Source organism: Ictidomys tridecemlineatus, chromosome 5 (genome assembly GCF_052094955.1).
Source record: "Ictidomys tridecemlineatus isolate mIctTri1 chromosome 5, mIctTri1.hap1, whole genome shotgun sequence".
NCBI lineage: Eukaryota > Metazoa > Chordata > Mammalia > Rodentia > Sciuridae > Ictidomys > Ictidomys tridecemlineatus.
In genome coordinates this window covers 54,333,380-54,348,906 of record NC_135481.1, presented here as the reverse complement: position 1 = coordinate 54,348,906, position 15,527 = coordinate 54,333,380, and the positions used below count along the sequence as shown (strand labels likewise).

Sequence of the window (15,527 nt, the reverse complement as noted above, 5' to 3'; positions counted from 1 at the left end):
TGCTAGCTACAGGGAAGTCAAGCGATAGATTAGGACAAACCCAGTGTTCTTTGAAAATCCTGTTTTTCACGCTTCTCTTAAGTTTGGCATTGTCACCTAAAATGCAATTGCTCAAAAGCTGGTTTTCAGAGTGTCCCCTTCTGAAAATAATGCTCATTGAGAACAACTTGGAAATGATTCAAGAACTGCCTGCACTTCACAGTCAGTTACACAATGAACTTTATAGTCATGCACCCAAAAGATGGGATTGCAGCATTAGAAATGATGAGATCATCCCTCTCTTGTGTTTAGATTTGTCAGGTAATCAAAGAAATTCTGAAAAGCAGAATAACTTCTTAAATACAAAAACATATAATAAGAGAATAGCAACTCTATAACATTTTGAAGAATTATCTGTTTTGCAAAAAAAGATGCTGGGGGGAAAAAAAGATATCTTGCTGCTAGATATGACCTTTATAAACCATAGGGAAATAATTTGCTATGCTCCAAAGATGAAAGCCTTGCTAGAAATAAGATATATATGAAATGCAGAAAAAAAGAACTCTGCTAAGACAGAACTTAAAAGTGGATAGTTAGGGGACTTTTGTTTCATCTGAAATCTAGCATTTGAAAATTAATTTTATTTGGATACGTCACAATAAATATCTGAGTTATGGGACTGAGTTGATTCTGTAAGTTTCCTTTTAACAAAATGTATCCTCCTACTGTCCAAGTTTGGGACATGTCAAGCATCAAAAAGAAGAAACTTAAGTGATTATAAGATATCAAATAAAAACCCATGAGTACACTGTGGACATTGAAAGAGAAAGGAAGAAAAATAAGGACAACTCTTTTTTTTTTTTTAATGTCATCAAATAAAAGAAAGATACTTTTAAAATTACCACTTTTGTATCCCCAAAGCAGTAACTGATTGGGGCAAGGATCAGCAATGTAAACTAAAGACAAAATTGGAATTGGAGAGAGAGTATATTTACACTGTACTAAAGAATCTCCCACAACCAACCATTTACCAAAAAAAAAAAAAAAAAAAAAAAAAAGCTTTTATAATGGAGACATCTATATTCATCAACTTAATTCAGTCTTAAATTTAGCAATGATGGAATGGTGGAGCAACCTGATATATTTCCTATTGTGAAGAAAAAACATACATAACATCTCTAGTAAAATCTTGCCAAGAATGTTTAATCTGAATCCAATCAAGTTTCACATTGTTTATAGAAAATTGAGGAGTTAGACTATATTAAAACACAATGTAAGGAAACACATCCAGAAAGTGTGTCCCCTTATATAAGGCAACTATCCTGACTTTAGAAAAACCAATGCCACTGGGCATGGTGGCCCACACATGTAACCCCAGCTACTCAGAAGTTTGAGACAGGAGGATAGCAAGTTTGAGGACAGCCTGAACAATTTATCGAGACCTTGCCTCAAAATAAAAAATAAAAAAGCTGGAGATGTAGCTCAATGGTGGAGCATCCCTAGGTTCAATCTCCAACACTGGGGGGGGGGGGGGAGAACAAGAAAAAAGAAAAAGCCAATGTGATTTTTCTTAAATGAGAGGAGATATTCTAGATTAAAAAGAGTAGAATAGAACCCTACAAGCTATAACCAACTGCCATGCATAACACTGACAAAACCATGGTTGGGGGAAAAGGAAGCTGTTATTTAGGAATTCTTGAAACAAACTGGTAAATTTAAATATAAATATTTGATATCATGAATTACTATTAATTTTCCTTAGATGTGATCATGATATTGTGGTAATACAAGAGAATCTTCTTGCTCTTGAGAAATGCCTGCTTAAGTTTTTAAGAGAAAATATCAAAATACATGATATTTACCTTAAAGGGAGGCAGCAGTATAGAGTGGGGAGAGGAAAGGATTGCCAGTATCTGTCTTTAACCTTCAAAATCAGTAATATGGTTTAACCTAATACATACATAATAGAGAGCTAAAGCAAACATGGAAAACTATGTCAGCAATAGTTGAATCTAGTTTAATTGTACCACTTTTTCAACTTTTCCACGTGTTTAATTTTTTTATAAAAAAGAGTTGGGGAAGATTCTTCTCAGAAATGTTTTCCTTAAGAGACATCTATAAAATTTACCTTAATTTTAAATTACCTTACTATCCTAAAGAAGTGATTTGCTTTTCCAGATTTGCTTACTCATTATCCATACCAAGAACATTAAAACCTGTCTTAATAATTGCAAATAATATTCTAATTCTAGAGTAGGCGTAATACAAATCTAACAAACATCACCAATAATCAGCACAAGATTTATAGGTGTAAACATCTGGTTTTATACCCAAATAACAAACTTAACAGCAGTAAAACAAATTGTTTATTACAGCATATAATGTGTTATATTAAATTTACACAATGATATATATAAAACACATACTGTTTATATCATACAGTAATTTAACAACAGGAATATCAAAACATATACTACTCATGCACAAAACATGCAAATATTGGTATTAAAAAGCATTTTACACAATACTGTTTACTTAAAAAAAAAAAAAAAGCCCTTCCAGATAGGGTCAGTGGTCCAATCTGGTCTGGATTGCACTAATGTTCAGGCCAATGCTTAGGTGGCACGGTGCTCAGTGAGCAATTCTAAGCTTGGTGTCATGCCCAAAGGTTATTTCATTAAGACTGAATTTCCTTGTACCAGAGGACCAACATTTTAACCCAAAGGCAAGTCCCTCATGGGACAGATGGTTGAATTAGCTACAAATCAGGGACGGAGAGAAAGGCATCAAAATGCTGGCTATATAGCCCAAGAAGGGGTTACTGTAACAGGGGCTAGGCACCAAGTATGGCAAAAGTTTTTGTGAATCCTGTCAAGGTATTACCAGCCTCCCTATCCAGTTTGCCATCTCTGGATTTAAGGTCTGGTCTACAAGTTTTGAGTCCAGTAAACATAAAAGTTCTGAGAAGAAAATAGGATCGGAAGACATCTGAGAAATGTAGACTACACTATTTAAAAATAAAAAATTAAAGAAACAATGACTCTTTCTTGTACTTACTTCACACAATTGTATGGAATGCCCCTCAACAGGAAAGACCTTACAGAGACACTGCCCTAAGAATCACGGAGCAAATGCACATCCTAAGATTCCATCCACCTGACCTTGAAATCAAAAGGTCTCATTCCAATAAAATTGATCAAAACCTGTCCCTTGTCAGATGCTCATAAAATTTACAAGTCAGTTGATACCACAAAATTCATTCACTATATCACCACCATTAAAACGTCAATATTTACTTACAACTAGCAATATATCCTTTACCTTCCATTAAAGGCACTAGAGACCATACATGATGAAGATGAGACATAATTTACCTTGGTTTTATCTTAATAAAAGAAAAACATTCTATGAAAGTATCACACAAAAATTAAGACATCATCTTCCCCCCCCCCTTTTTTGCCCTCTTTGTTCCCCCCACCCACCCCTCGCACCCCAGTAACAGGGGGGAAAGACACTTTCTACTCAAACTGTGGTCATCAGTTTCAAAGAGCCAGAACGAAAGCGGAGGATCTTCTTCTTGAGGTTGTGCGAAGCCTTAATTTTAACAAAGGTTTTTGTGGGGTTGTTATGAAGGTCAGGGGCCGTGACCGATTGAATTGGGAGGGTCTGGACAAACTGGGACCAAATTAAGCCCCCGCTTTCTTCGGAGTCGCTGGTGGTGGTGCTCTCGCCCACGAACTCGCCCTCGCTCACGCTGGACTCGCTGTCCCCGAAGCAGTTGGTGGTGTAGTTGCTCTGCTCGTCCTCGCTGGTGTCCACCACGGTGGAGTGGAAGAGGGACTCGCACTCGGCCGAGTACTCGGAGTCACTGGCTACGTAGGCATAGGGACTGGCGTAGGACATGGCCACCGGCACCGGGTACACACCCATGTGCTCCCTGCGAGCCCTCCGGGCCCTCCTCAGGGCCTCTTCGTAAGAAATCTCCGCCGAAGACTTCCACCGCCGGTAGTCGGTTCGCTTGTGCTTAGGTTTGGCCACCACCGGCTCCCGTCCGTGGCCGTGGGTCTTGTTCCCCGCCCTGTGGCCGCTGCCCAGGGGCCTGCCGGGAAGACCCACGTCGGATGGCCCACTCCCGCTCTTCCGTCCCTTAGTAGTCGCTTTCTTGAGTTTCTTATTTGTATCCAAGTCGTCGGAGAAACGACACTTCTTGCTCCCTGACCGGGTTTTCTCCCGGACGGTCGGCAGACTGTTCTCCAGACCCTGCAGGGCCTGGCCTCGGTGCTTCAGGGTGGAGCTTCTCGCGACGCCCACGTTCCTGTGGCCCCGGTGGAGCCTGCCACCCGGTGCCTGCCCCGGAATGAACTGAGCTTTGACCAGATGCCCTTCCTCCAGGCTTTGCGAAGAAGAGCCCTCGCTTTTGAAATCCAATGTAGGCCTCTCCTCCAAAGAAAAGGCAGGCGGCAGCAGTGGAGGAGGAACGGGCGCGGGGACAGCCTGCAGGCTGTTTTTCTGCGGTATTTTTTTCAGGGACTGCACAGCCTTGTTCTCCTGCAAGGGCACAGGACCTCTGCCGGGGCTCTCTTTTGTAGAGGCAGCTGAGGTCTGACAGCTTTCTTTCAGGGACTCACCTTTCCCAGCGGCTGGACACTGCGCATGCTCTTGGGAAGCTGCCTTGGCATTTGGGGGCAGATGCTTGCTTTGGAGCTCCGAGACCGTGCTTGCCAAGCAGCTCTCGGGTGGCGGCAACCTTTTACTTTCCAGTTGCTCTCCTTTTGATTCTTTTGACCATTGCTTCAGTGGGGAGAATACCCCATTGTCCGAAGAAGGTATTCCCCCAGTGGGCAAACACGCCTGTTTGGAATTCTTAAGGTTCACGCCGTTGCCCTGCGAGAGACCGCCAATGGCCCTGACACACACGCTCCCATTTCTCAGAAGCCCTTTTGTGGGGTCAGCCTTCACACTGGTTCTGGGTTTGTTGGTCCTTACAGGATGTGTTTTTTTCTGAACCAGGCTCAGAATATAGCCATCCATTTTACTGGGTGAAGGATGGGAAGCAGACCACAGACTGCTTGGAGATGGTAAAGAACTCTCTGTTTTGGTGGCATCCAGTTCAGATCCAACGCAGATGTCATTTGCATGGTTCCCAAGCCTGTCCTCTTCCCTCAGAGGGTTGCCCGTCAGACAAAGGAGAAACATTGGGCTCTGCACAGCCACAGCATGAAGCGGACTGGGATAGCGATATACATCATTCCCGTTTTTAGACACCAGATCGCACTGGTACTTGGGATTCACATCTGCAATGACATCAAGGGAATTAAATTGTGGTGTGGAGGGGGAACAGCAAATTGCCCCTGAGGCCTGGTCTTCACAGTGGCCTTCTTTATATTCCAACCATCCTATGAGATCTGAAAAACATTTAAAGGTACACTCTGAAGAAATTAATTAGTAGCACCATCTTGTCTCTGACCAGTTTTTATTAAGGCAAGTTCATGGGTAGAGAATGAATAAAATACTCCACTAGTTACTCTACCAGTTTACATAAGGTTCATATAACTGAATGAATGAAAAACAAATTTAACAAAAATTTGGCAAGATATGATATGTTCTTTAAAGGAAATACATTTAGCCATTAGAAATGTTTTCAAATTATTGAAAAGGGAAAATACTATAAATGTTAGTGAAAATCATGATATAAGAGTATGATTATTTATGTTTATACAAAGAAAGTCTAAGATGAAGTCATAACAAGGTTCTAATAGTAGCACCTCAGTGTGATGGGGAAAAAGTTGATGTTCACTTTCATCTTTAAATTTTCAACAATAACTATTGCGTTTTTAACTGGAAAAAAATCAATGAGTCTGTTCTGGCTTCCTTTTAAAATTCTTTGGATAAATTAGTTTCTATGGACTTTTTCCTCATTTTGTACTTTTTAAAACTTGATTCCTAATGATATCTGTTCAGATAAAACACCTACAAGGTCAAATAAACTGATCAAATTTCAATAATAATAACAGCATATTTTCAATAGTGATATTAAAAAACAAAACATTGTTTAATAGGATAGGGAGTTCTTCATAAGACTTTTTAAAAGATTGAGTACTAGTAATGGATAAATTTCCCACATCTTAAAAATGTTGATACCAAAATATAATCAAATTTTTTCTTAGTTAAATGATTTTAATTTCTTTTTTTTTTTTTTTGGAAGGTGGGGTTACTAGGCATTGAATTTATTGAATTTAGGGGCACTCAACCACTAGGCCACATCCCCTGCCCTATTTTGTATTTTGTTTAGAGACAGGGTCTCACTGAGTTGCTTAGCACCTCTCCATTGCTGAGGTTGGCTTTGAATTCATGATCCTCCTGTCTCAGCCTCCCAAGCCACTGGGATTACAGGTGTGGGCCACAGCACCTGGTGATGATTTTAATTTCTTGGTGAATATTATAAACATCAAATCCTTTTAATGACCTTAAGTTATCAGAGAAAAATCAAAGTTGAGTCCATCATTGATTTATATTCCATTATATTTATTTATCCAGATATTAAAAACCTATGTACCTGTAATATTTTAAAAAGGAAAATGATAATCTTCATCTACTCAACCCCCAATAAATAAATAGTTTGTTCTAAGAAAAGGAAACCTCTATCCTTTCCCATCCCTCCTCCTCCACTACCCTAAGTCCTATCTTTGCCTTACTTTTTTCTCTTTTTCAGTGCTGGAGATTGAACTCAGGGGCACTCAATCACTGAGCCACATCCCTAGCTCCCTATTTTGTATTTTATTGGAGATGAAAGGGTCTCACTGAGTTGCTTATTGCCCTGCCAAGTTGCTGAGGCTGGCTTTGAACTCATGATCCTCCTTACTTCCGCCTCCCTCATGCTTCATCTTCCAGAGCCACTGGGATTACAAGACCACGCCGAGCTTTTGCCTTACTTAAAGCCACATTTACCTACATTTCACCACTGATCCCTTGTCCTTATTTAAGAGTTGAACCAGAGAGCTCAAGTCCCAGCCCAACTGTCTCAATGATGAAAGGGGGGCATTTGAGAGAGACAGAGGTCTGTCTTCAAGGAAAACCTGTACAAAAGTACCTTTCAATGGGCTTATAAAGTTTACCTCTAAACCAGATTTACAGAGTGAGGAAGAACAATTATCAATGAACTTGAGGCCCAGACACTCTAGATAACACAGTTCTGTGTTTCCCCAAATGATTGCTGTTGGAACACATATTGTACAAATACAAACCAATTAGCAACCTCAGCTGCTCAGTGTTAGGTTTTCCTTGCCTGAACTCAAAAGTTCAGTCTCATACCCAAGTGAAAAATAGATAAACACTGAGTACAGTGACTTGTGCCAGCACCTGCAGCATCTCTTATCTTCTCTGCTCTTTCATAGGACCAAAGGTGTAGTTGTGAATTTCAGCAACAACTCTGCCATTCAGCCCATGGGGAGTTTCTGACAACCGCTTATAAGCCAAAATTCCTCCTCTATTAGATGAGATTGTTGAATATAAAAATTTTGAATTCCGGGTTGGGGATGTGGCTCAAGCGGTAGCGCACTCGCCTGGCATGCGTGCGGCCCAGGTTCAATCCTCAGCACCACATACAAACAAAGATGTTGTGTCCGCCGAAAACTAAAAAATAAATATTAAAATTCTCTCTCTTTCTCTCTCTAAAAAAAAAAAAAAAAAAAAATTGAATTCCCTTGGGATGGTAAACATGGACCTGGCAGTTAGACATGAGCTTGAATCCTGCCTCTGCCACTTACTATGTAAATAGCTTAAAGAACTTCAATTGGCCTCAGTTTTTTAATACATAAAATAGAGCTAAAAATACCTACACACTCTGCAGAACTGTTTCGAGGATCAAAAGAGATATGCAGAGCATCTAGTGGTGCATGCCACATAGTAGAAATGCAAAAACTGCCAGTACTAACAATATGATTCTCTCAGGAGGTCATAGCAAGTATAGTCCCAAGTGGGGAATTATGGGCTGGGTGGGGAAGGGTGCACATCATACAGAGTATTCTGGGAAACATGGAGGGGCCAGAGCTTTCTGAGGTGCCAGTTCTTGACAAGGATGATGGACATATTTAACGTAATGTACACTTAGTTTTAAGTGATTAAAGGAAGAAGAAAACTGTTCCAGAATGGTTTTCAAAAGAAATGCAATGGGGTTAGAGATATAGCACAATGGTAGAACATGTGTTCAGCATGCCACAACACTCTAGATTCAATCCCCAGCACCAAAACAAAAAAGAAAAGAAAATACAGACAAATTAAACAGCAAAAACTCAGAAATTCAGTTCAAGACTTATAATATTGGTGCAGTATCTCCACTGTTAAATTGTCTTGCTACTATGAGAATACAAAGCCAAATGAGACCCAAAGAAGACTAAATTAATCCTAGACATTCATCTAGATAAAGCTATAATTTAGACATATTATGGCACTCAGTGAAGTAAATTGATGAACTTTTGGTTTTCCATTAGCAAAAGAGGTCAGAGCTACATAACTCTAAGGGTCCTTAACCCTGCCAGTTAAAATTTCTATCAATGCTAACAATTCTTACCTGCAGATTTGGGGCAACCATCTGAGATAGTCAAGGTTGCCTCCAAGGGACTGCAAAAGCAAGTGCTGGAATGACAACTGGATAAACATTCACTGAACACCGAGTTAGAAGAATTAGAAAGGGATCCTGAAGCCCCATCACTCAGCTCATAAAACCCTACAAATAAAAAAATCGTAGGAATTAAAATTATGTCAAGGATAATACACATTCATGCTTAAAAGGAAAAAGGGAAGAGGGTTTTATTTTTTGGTGTTTTGGGCCATTTTATTTCACTGGATTTTAGAGTCCAATAGCTGATAATATGGTTTTATTTCAAATAATCATCATGAAAAGGCAAAGAGTGTATAACTATGGTTATGTTTCAAAGTTACTCTCACCATCAAATTGACCTTCCTCCTTGGCCTTGCTTTTAAAGATGTGTAAGAAAGGAACTTAGATCTGCTAAAGCTTCAACTTTATCATGAATCTTTCAGAAGGAATAGCCTTAAGAGAAAATAAAATCTAAGGAGCCAAATGGTTTAAAAGAAAAAAAAAAAAAAAACTTTTGAAGTGATCTCAGGAAGTTGAAGTGTGACTAATTTTCTCGCCCAATTCTGACTTTCTCAAGTTTCAAAGGACTGCTCTTCCAAAAATTTGAATAGAACCTTTTTTTTTTTTTTTTAACTCAGGGGACTGCAGTCAGATCGATCTCATTATTAAAAATTTTATCATCTGACTTTATTTCTTTCTCACGCAACTGAATAGTAAACTACTCTTAGTTCTCTCAGCAATGGAAACAAACCCCACTGCCATTTGCAAGTCTGGAACTACCAACCACAGGGGACTACCTGTGAGTGCAGAATTCTGTCCTTGTGTACACACACTCACCTGAGCTAGGCCGGCTGTCTGTCTCCAGATGTTCTTCAGATGTCTTCTCTACATCCAATCTCAAGTCACTTATCTGTTTGTCAAGTTCTTGCAACTGATTCAACAAGCCAGCATCTCTTCTTCTTAAACAATTCTAATTAGGAAGAAACAGGAAAAGGAAAAATGGATATACTTTAGTGACAAAGAACCAGAAAGTCTTAAGTTTTCAAGGTTCACTAACCCTTCCCAAAACCAAAATTTTACTGGATAACCTGAAGTAAAGAAAAATTTCAGTAACTGGAAAATATGTCCTATTTTAATTCTACTTTCTCTTGTTTTGTGATGATGCAGTTTCTTCATTTTTCTAAAGAACTTTTTTTGTTGTTTGTTTTAACTAATATATACAATCTGTGACTTTTTATGGGGAGAGGCAAGAAAACTACAGAGAGACTTTAATCCATCTGGTATATAGCCAGTTTAAAATAAAGCTTCGTGGTAGACTTTTGAATTTGAAGTCAGAGTAACAAGTTTCCTACAATACATTATAATCTTACTTAGGTGAGGTTTTCTGGCCAAACGTCTTGGCCTGCAGAGTTTTGTTTTCTATTAGTTGCTTTGTGGGGTTTAATCAGTCTCAGGGCCTTTGAAAGTGAGAAACTAATACTAATAGCCAGTGCCAAGTATAATGTGAGCTGGCAGAATCCAAAACCCTCAAGGGAAGGTCCATCAAAATTTGAACTCAGCTCAGGTTTCCAAAGGTGACAGATTGGTTGTGCTAACTCACACCGCCACCTAGTGCTTCCTAGAGCTGGCTGGAAAGGCAAAAGAACTCAAAAGGCATCTGGTTCAAATCATGAATGCCAAGTCTACAAATGAAAATAGTACCATAAACACTGACTGGACTGGAATTCTCCTGACATACTGCCTTGCTCTCCTCAGACAGACAATAGGAATGCATCACTTGCAATCCTGACAGTCATGAAGCCCAAAATGTGCTATTGCACAAGGCACTGCATAAAATGTAAATGACCAGGCATAACCAGTGAGAATTGGTTCAAATTGTTGTTACATATGATCCTGGTCTGTTCAAAGAAACAGTAAAACGCCCAAACCAGAGCTATCACACAAAAACCACAGCATACATCCTTACAAAATAGATGCACATGAATACCTACTCCTCTTGACTGTTCTTTGATTTAAAAAGCTAGAGGACATAAAAATCAGATGCTTGTTTGCTAAAATTTGAGTTTCTTCAGGAAAAATGAACCAAATAAGTAAAGGCACTTAGATGCTCAAAAAATAAATGGCCTGAAAAGAGACAAAACAAGAAAACACATGACACTGACAGCCTCCCGACACTTTATTTTAAGAGGGCCATTATCTAGCATGTGTCTACTTTCAGATAGTATCACATGGTCAGATAAGGATCTTTTTGCCGTCTTCCAAAACTACATTTTGAGGTCACCGAAACAAAGCTGCCGCCATTATTCTGAGGCGGGGTCAAAAGCTGTTCTCAATACACTAAGGTCCAAAGTTCCTTTTCTTTCCATTAATGAAGACTGCATAGAGTGCCTGGGACGCTGACAGAAATCCTGTAAGATAAATGCTCCTCGAGAGCAAGTTCTCTCTTCTCCCACCTCTACCACCAATCACAGCTAGCAGAACGCATAAAGAAGAGGAGGCACGGTCTCCAGCCAAATTGCCATCAATTGCAATCTAGTTTTAGCTGCCTTATACAAAGGACTTCTATTTGAAACTAAGCACCAGTCCAGGAGAAAGCTGGTATGCTGGGGAGAGCCCTGGGAGGGGCAGGGCTCCCTACAGGCGCTTCAGTGTAATCGTAAAACTCGGTGTTAGTTAGCCGAGCCACAAGCCCCCTCCTCGCTTTTGTCCCCTCTCTGCAGGAGGAGATGAAACTAGGGAGACCTCCTAATGAAATGGCATTTTAAGTGGGGGGTTGCGAACCTCTGGGGAAAGGGCATGTACTCATTTAACTATGGAGACAAGGTAAGAACTAGCGACTCCAAAATCTCGAATGCAGAGGAGGAGGGGAGAGCAGCCACCCCCTCCCCGCAATCCGCGCGAGGTCGCCAGCCCCTCACCTGACACAAAGCAGGCACACGCCAGAACGACGCGCCGCAGGCACATATCACTGGGGGTTAGGGAGGTATGAGGCGGGGGTGGGGGTGGGGGCTCAAGACTGCAAGAATTTCCCCAGCCAGAGGCAACCCCGCGCCCACACCAGACCACCTGCCCGACCTCCAGTCCCGCGGCAGGGGCAGCCCTGCCTCACCTCCGGGCACGACTTACCAATTGCTTCCGCAGTAGCAAGATGTTCTCCTCCAAGAACTTCTCCTCCAGGCGGCTGCGCTGCGCCGCCTCGGCAGGCAGCTCCCCTGCTCGGGGCGCAGCGGTCCCCGCGCCCCCGACGCTGCGCAGGGCGCCCCGGACCAGCAGCTCCTGGCGCTGGCGCAGGTACTCCAGCTCCGCCAGCCCGGCCAGCGTGGCCTCCTGCCGTTCTCGGGTGCGCTGCCGCTCGGTGTCCGCCTCGCCCTTCTCCCGCCAGCGCCCCTCGGGCTCCGCCGCACGCTGCTCGCCCCGGGCGGGTGCCTGAGGCTCCAGCTCCCTCGCGGTGCCGGCTGGACTCGGCTTCATGGCCCCCAACCCAGGAGCAAAGACCGGTCACCGCAGCCGGGCTGCCAGGGTGGAAAAGCGAGGCGCTAGGGCTGCAGCTGCGAGTTCATGCCTCCCCGCACAGGGGCACAGCTGCGGGGACCAAAGCACAAGCGCTCGGGACCCGCTCGCGGCAGCCGGCTGCCGAGGACCCGGCCCGAGCGGCGCCGTCCGCTGTCGCCGCGAGTCCCTAGCCACGGCCCCGCAGCTGATAACGCCCAGCCCGGCGCTACGTCACGCGCGGTGGCCGGGCCACCCCCGCCTGGCGCCCGCCTCCCCGCGCCGGCCCCTCTGCTCTAGGTTCGCCCCCCTCGTTCACCGGTCTTCTGTCAGGCGCACCGCTCGCGCTCGCGGCCGGCCTCCTCCTCCCCGCCCCTCCCTGTCTCCTCCCCCGCTCTTCCCGCGGGCCTGCTAGCCCCCTTTCCGACTTCACTGCACCCGATTTTTCCTCGTTGCTCATTGGCTCTTTTCCATCACCCAAAAGCGAGGGGCGAGCGCCTGGAGCCCAGCATCCTGTTACAGTCAGCCTAGCCGGCAGGGTCCGCGAAGGGACACGGCAGTTGGGCTCCCCAGAGAACTTTCTGAAACTCGACCAAGTTGCTGTACACAATCTTAACCCTTTCCCCACACGTCCACTCTCCGGTCCGCTCACACTGGTTTAGGTTTCTTTCACCTTTCCAAGCAAGTTACTGCGAGTGTATTCGAAGACAATTTCTATGAGTTGAGCTTTTGGTTTTGTTTCTGGTTTTTTTTTTTTTTTTAACTCCATTTTGTAAAAGCATCCATACAAAGCACAATGCAGGGTTGTTTTAAAAACGTTTTTTTAAGTCTTGCACTTTTTAATTTTTGACGCAAATCTCACTTTAGAAGGCATGTAAAACCAAGCAGGAGGATGTCATCTTAGGGTGAGCCGGTGGCATCAGTTCTTTTAAAAGCCTAAAGTTTATGAGTGTGCATGCTTATGCGACTGGGGTTTTGTTTGCTTTTTAATGTTGTTATTTAGTCTCTGTTCACTAGAGCCAGACTCTGAAACCAGAGTACCTGAATTTGAAATCCTGTTTCACTCTTGAATAGTTGTATGGGCAAATTACTTGCCCTCTCTGCATGTTTCCCCAAAGGTGAAATGGAGCTACTATCAGAACTTGCCTGTTGCAAGAATTTTGATAATGTACATCATACAACATACATCTCTTGAAAGTGTGTTTACAACATAGCTGGCGCAAAGATTTTAAGATTTTATGACTTGTGCCTCTTGCCCCACCCCACCAGAGGAACTTATCAAATTTTCCCCTGAAGTATCATTTGTGGGATGATCATTTAGGCTTAGGACACTGGACACAAGGAATTTCAGTGACCTAGGGATCTGCAAATGCCACTAGCTGGCCTGTTTATGGGACAGTATGCAGGCAAGCAACGCAGGCAAGCAACAAGGAAATTGAAACCATCATGTCACATTTTGCTGAAGTTCAGGCAAAGTGTTGTGTGAAGGAATACTTCTTATATCATTATGGCAGACTCTTGCACCTTTGACCAGCTGCTTACCCCTGCCAGGAATTTTCTTTGTCCCTTCACTGTGTGGTCTAATCTTCCTTCCAAAATCAGCTCACTCTCTTCCCTCCTTTGAACTCCTTAACTGAATGAATATTTGGACCTTTCCACAAGCTATTGTTTGGTTATTTACCTGGGTGTGTGCACACACATCTATGTACGTAGGTGTTTATGTGTATCTCTTCTCTCCAGCTATTTTATAAAAGCTCCCTGAAGGCAGTCTACCCTGGTAGACTAACTGTTCTCAGCACAGTGCACTGCAAGCATTCAACTGATAATTGCTACAAACTCAAGAGGATGTAGGTTAGTTGTAGATTGTTTATTAACATACTTTTTAACTAACTTTTAAACTTAATAGTACCCATTTAATCTCCATTAAAAAATGTAACTAAGTCGACATTTACCAAAAAGACAAAAAACAAAAGCAAAAAGCTCCTTTGCCACCCTTCACTCTCCTCCCCATTTTACCTTCTCCATACATGAAAGGAAGTACAACCTTGATAATTAACAAGATTCCATAGTAGATCTAAAAATGAAATTGTATTCCAGGTGTTCCTAAGCTGACAAAATAAATTCTATTCAGGTCACCTATTCTTCCTGCCTACTGTGTACCAACCCCTGTTTGATAATACAGGAACTAATTTTGCTCCCTAAATTTAGTAAGACTAACAAATAATGACTTCTCCTGCCTGCCAAATACCACTCACCCGTGTCTTCTGTCATTGTTTCATTCTGTTCTTTTCTAAACAAGCATCTTGCTTTCTAGTCTGAATCAGATTCCGCCTGGCTGGGCGGAGTCTATTATTGTGGCCTGTGTTATGTCACACATTGACAACTATATTTATATAGTTGAGGAGGGTGAAGAAGCTGAAACATGTTTTTACACACTACTAATAAATCTTGCTAAAGCAGACAGACAAGTTGCTATGTCTCCAAACCTCCCTAACCTTCCCAACCCCCCTCCCACCAAATGCCACTTTGAGCTGGCTCATTACTCCAAAGCAAACCATTTGCCATAACAGCTTGTACATCTCCATGAAAAAGTGTTTCCAGCAAGTTTAAATATTAAAACTAATGCGCTCTGATGGTTCCTCCAATAAAATGGTCACAAACAGGAAAAAAAGGTTATGCTTTCCAAAGTATCCATTGCACATTAATAAATAATGCTGTTCATTCACATGCCAATTAAAACAAACTTGGGCTGTCAAATGAAGTTAGAAGCAAGGAGCTCAATGGTGTAATTGTTTTTTCCAGGAAAACCCCCAATGTCATATTAAGCATGACTGGTTGGGTTGCCCCATGCTCTTCTTAACCTAACAGTCTCCTCCTCCCTGTTCTTGTTCCCGGGGAATTTTTTTTTCCTCTTTGATTCTTTGATTGGGTTGCAGGTATTTGGAAGACAATTGAAAGAAATCACCCACTGCTTCCTTCCTTCTTCTGCTGATAAAGTCTTACTTCCCTCTATGGTTTTGATTTTTTTTTCCTTTCTCTTTCTTTTTAAAGCAGGTACTGGTGCTTCTTTCTCCACTAGTACTACTTCATTATCTCCTTTCAAGTTAGTTCTTTCACTTTCCCTGAAGGCTTCTTGTCTTATGGACACTCAGAACAGAACGTGTGGCACTAGAGATGCAGTGGATCTGCTACCCAGAGGAGCTGGCCAGTAAGCTACAGTTGCCAGCATGAAAAAAGAGTCTTGGTTGAATGCACTACAGTTGTGTAGCCTTTTATTTAAAGATATTTCCTAGGCAGAGCCAGCAACAGTCTCTCAGATCACAGTCTGGCGTTTTTGCCCTTGGGCAGAACAATTCCTAAGAGCACACTCACCAAACTCTGAGCATCATTCTACAAATTCCTTATCGGGCAGTGAACATTCTATTGCAGACAAGCAAAGTAAGGAGCATCAATTGTACAT

At 42.3% G+C, this 15,527-nt stretch overlaps 1 protein-coding gene across 5 annotated transcripts; it reads right to left on the bottom strand.

The window, feature by feature from the left end:
* Positions 1-1,161: 1,161 nt before the first annotated feature.
* On the bottom strand, positions 1,162-12,610 carry Dact1 (dishevelled binding antagonist of beta catenin 1). 5 transcript variants are annotated; one of them, XM_078049987.1, is made up of 5 exons: positions 12,506-12,610; positions 11,705-12,090; positions 9,416-9,548; positions 8,549-8,704; positions 1,162-5,384 (listed from the first exon to the last, which is right to left on the bottom strand). In XM_078049987.1, exons 2-5 carry the CDS (start codon positions 12,047-12,049, stop codon positions 3,502-3,504), a joined length of 2,517 nt encoding a protein of 838 aa, XP_077906113.1. In that variant the 5' UTR covers positions 12,050-12,090; positions 12,506-12,610; the 3' UTR covers positions 1,162-3,501. The 5 variants fall into 5 exon arrangements, with proteins under 5 accessions (XP_077906113.1, XP_005322804.2, XP_040131428.2 ...); XM_005322747.5 differs by lacking the exon at positions 12,506-12,610 and having other exon boundaries at positions 11,705-12,365; XM_040275494.2 differs by lacking the exon at positions 12,506-12,610 and having other exon boundaries at positions 1,162-5,273; positions 11,705-12,364.
* Positions 12,611-15,527: the final 2,917 nt, after the last annotated feature.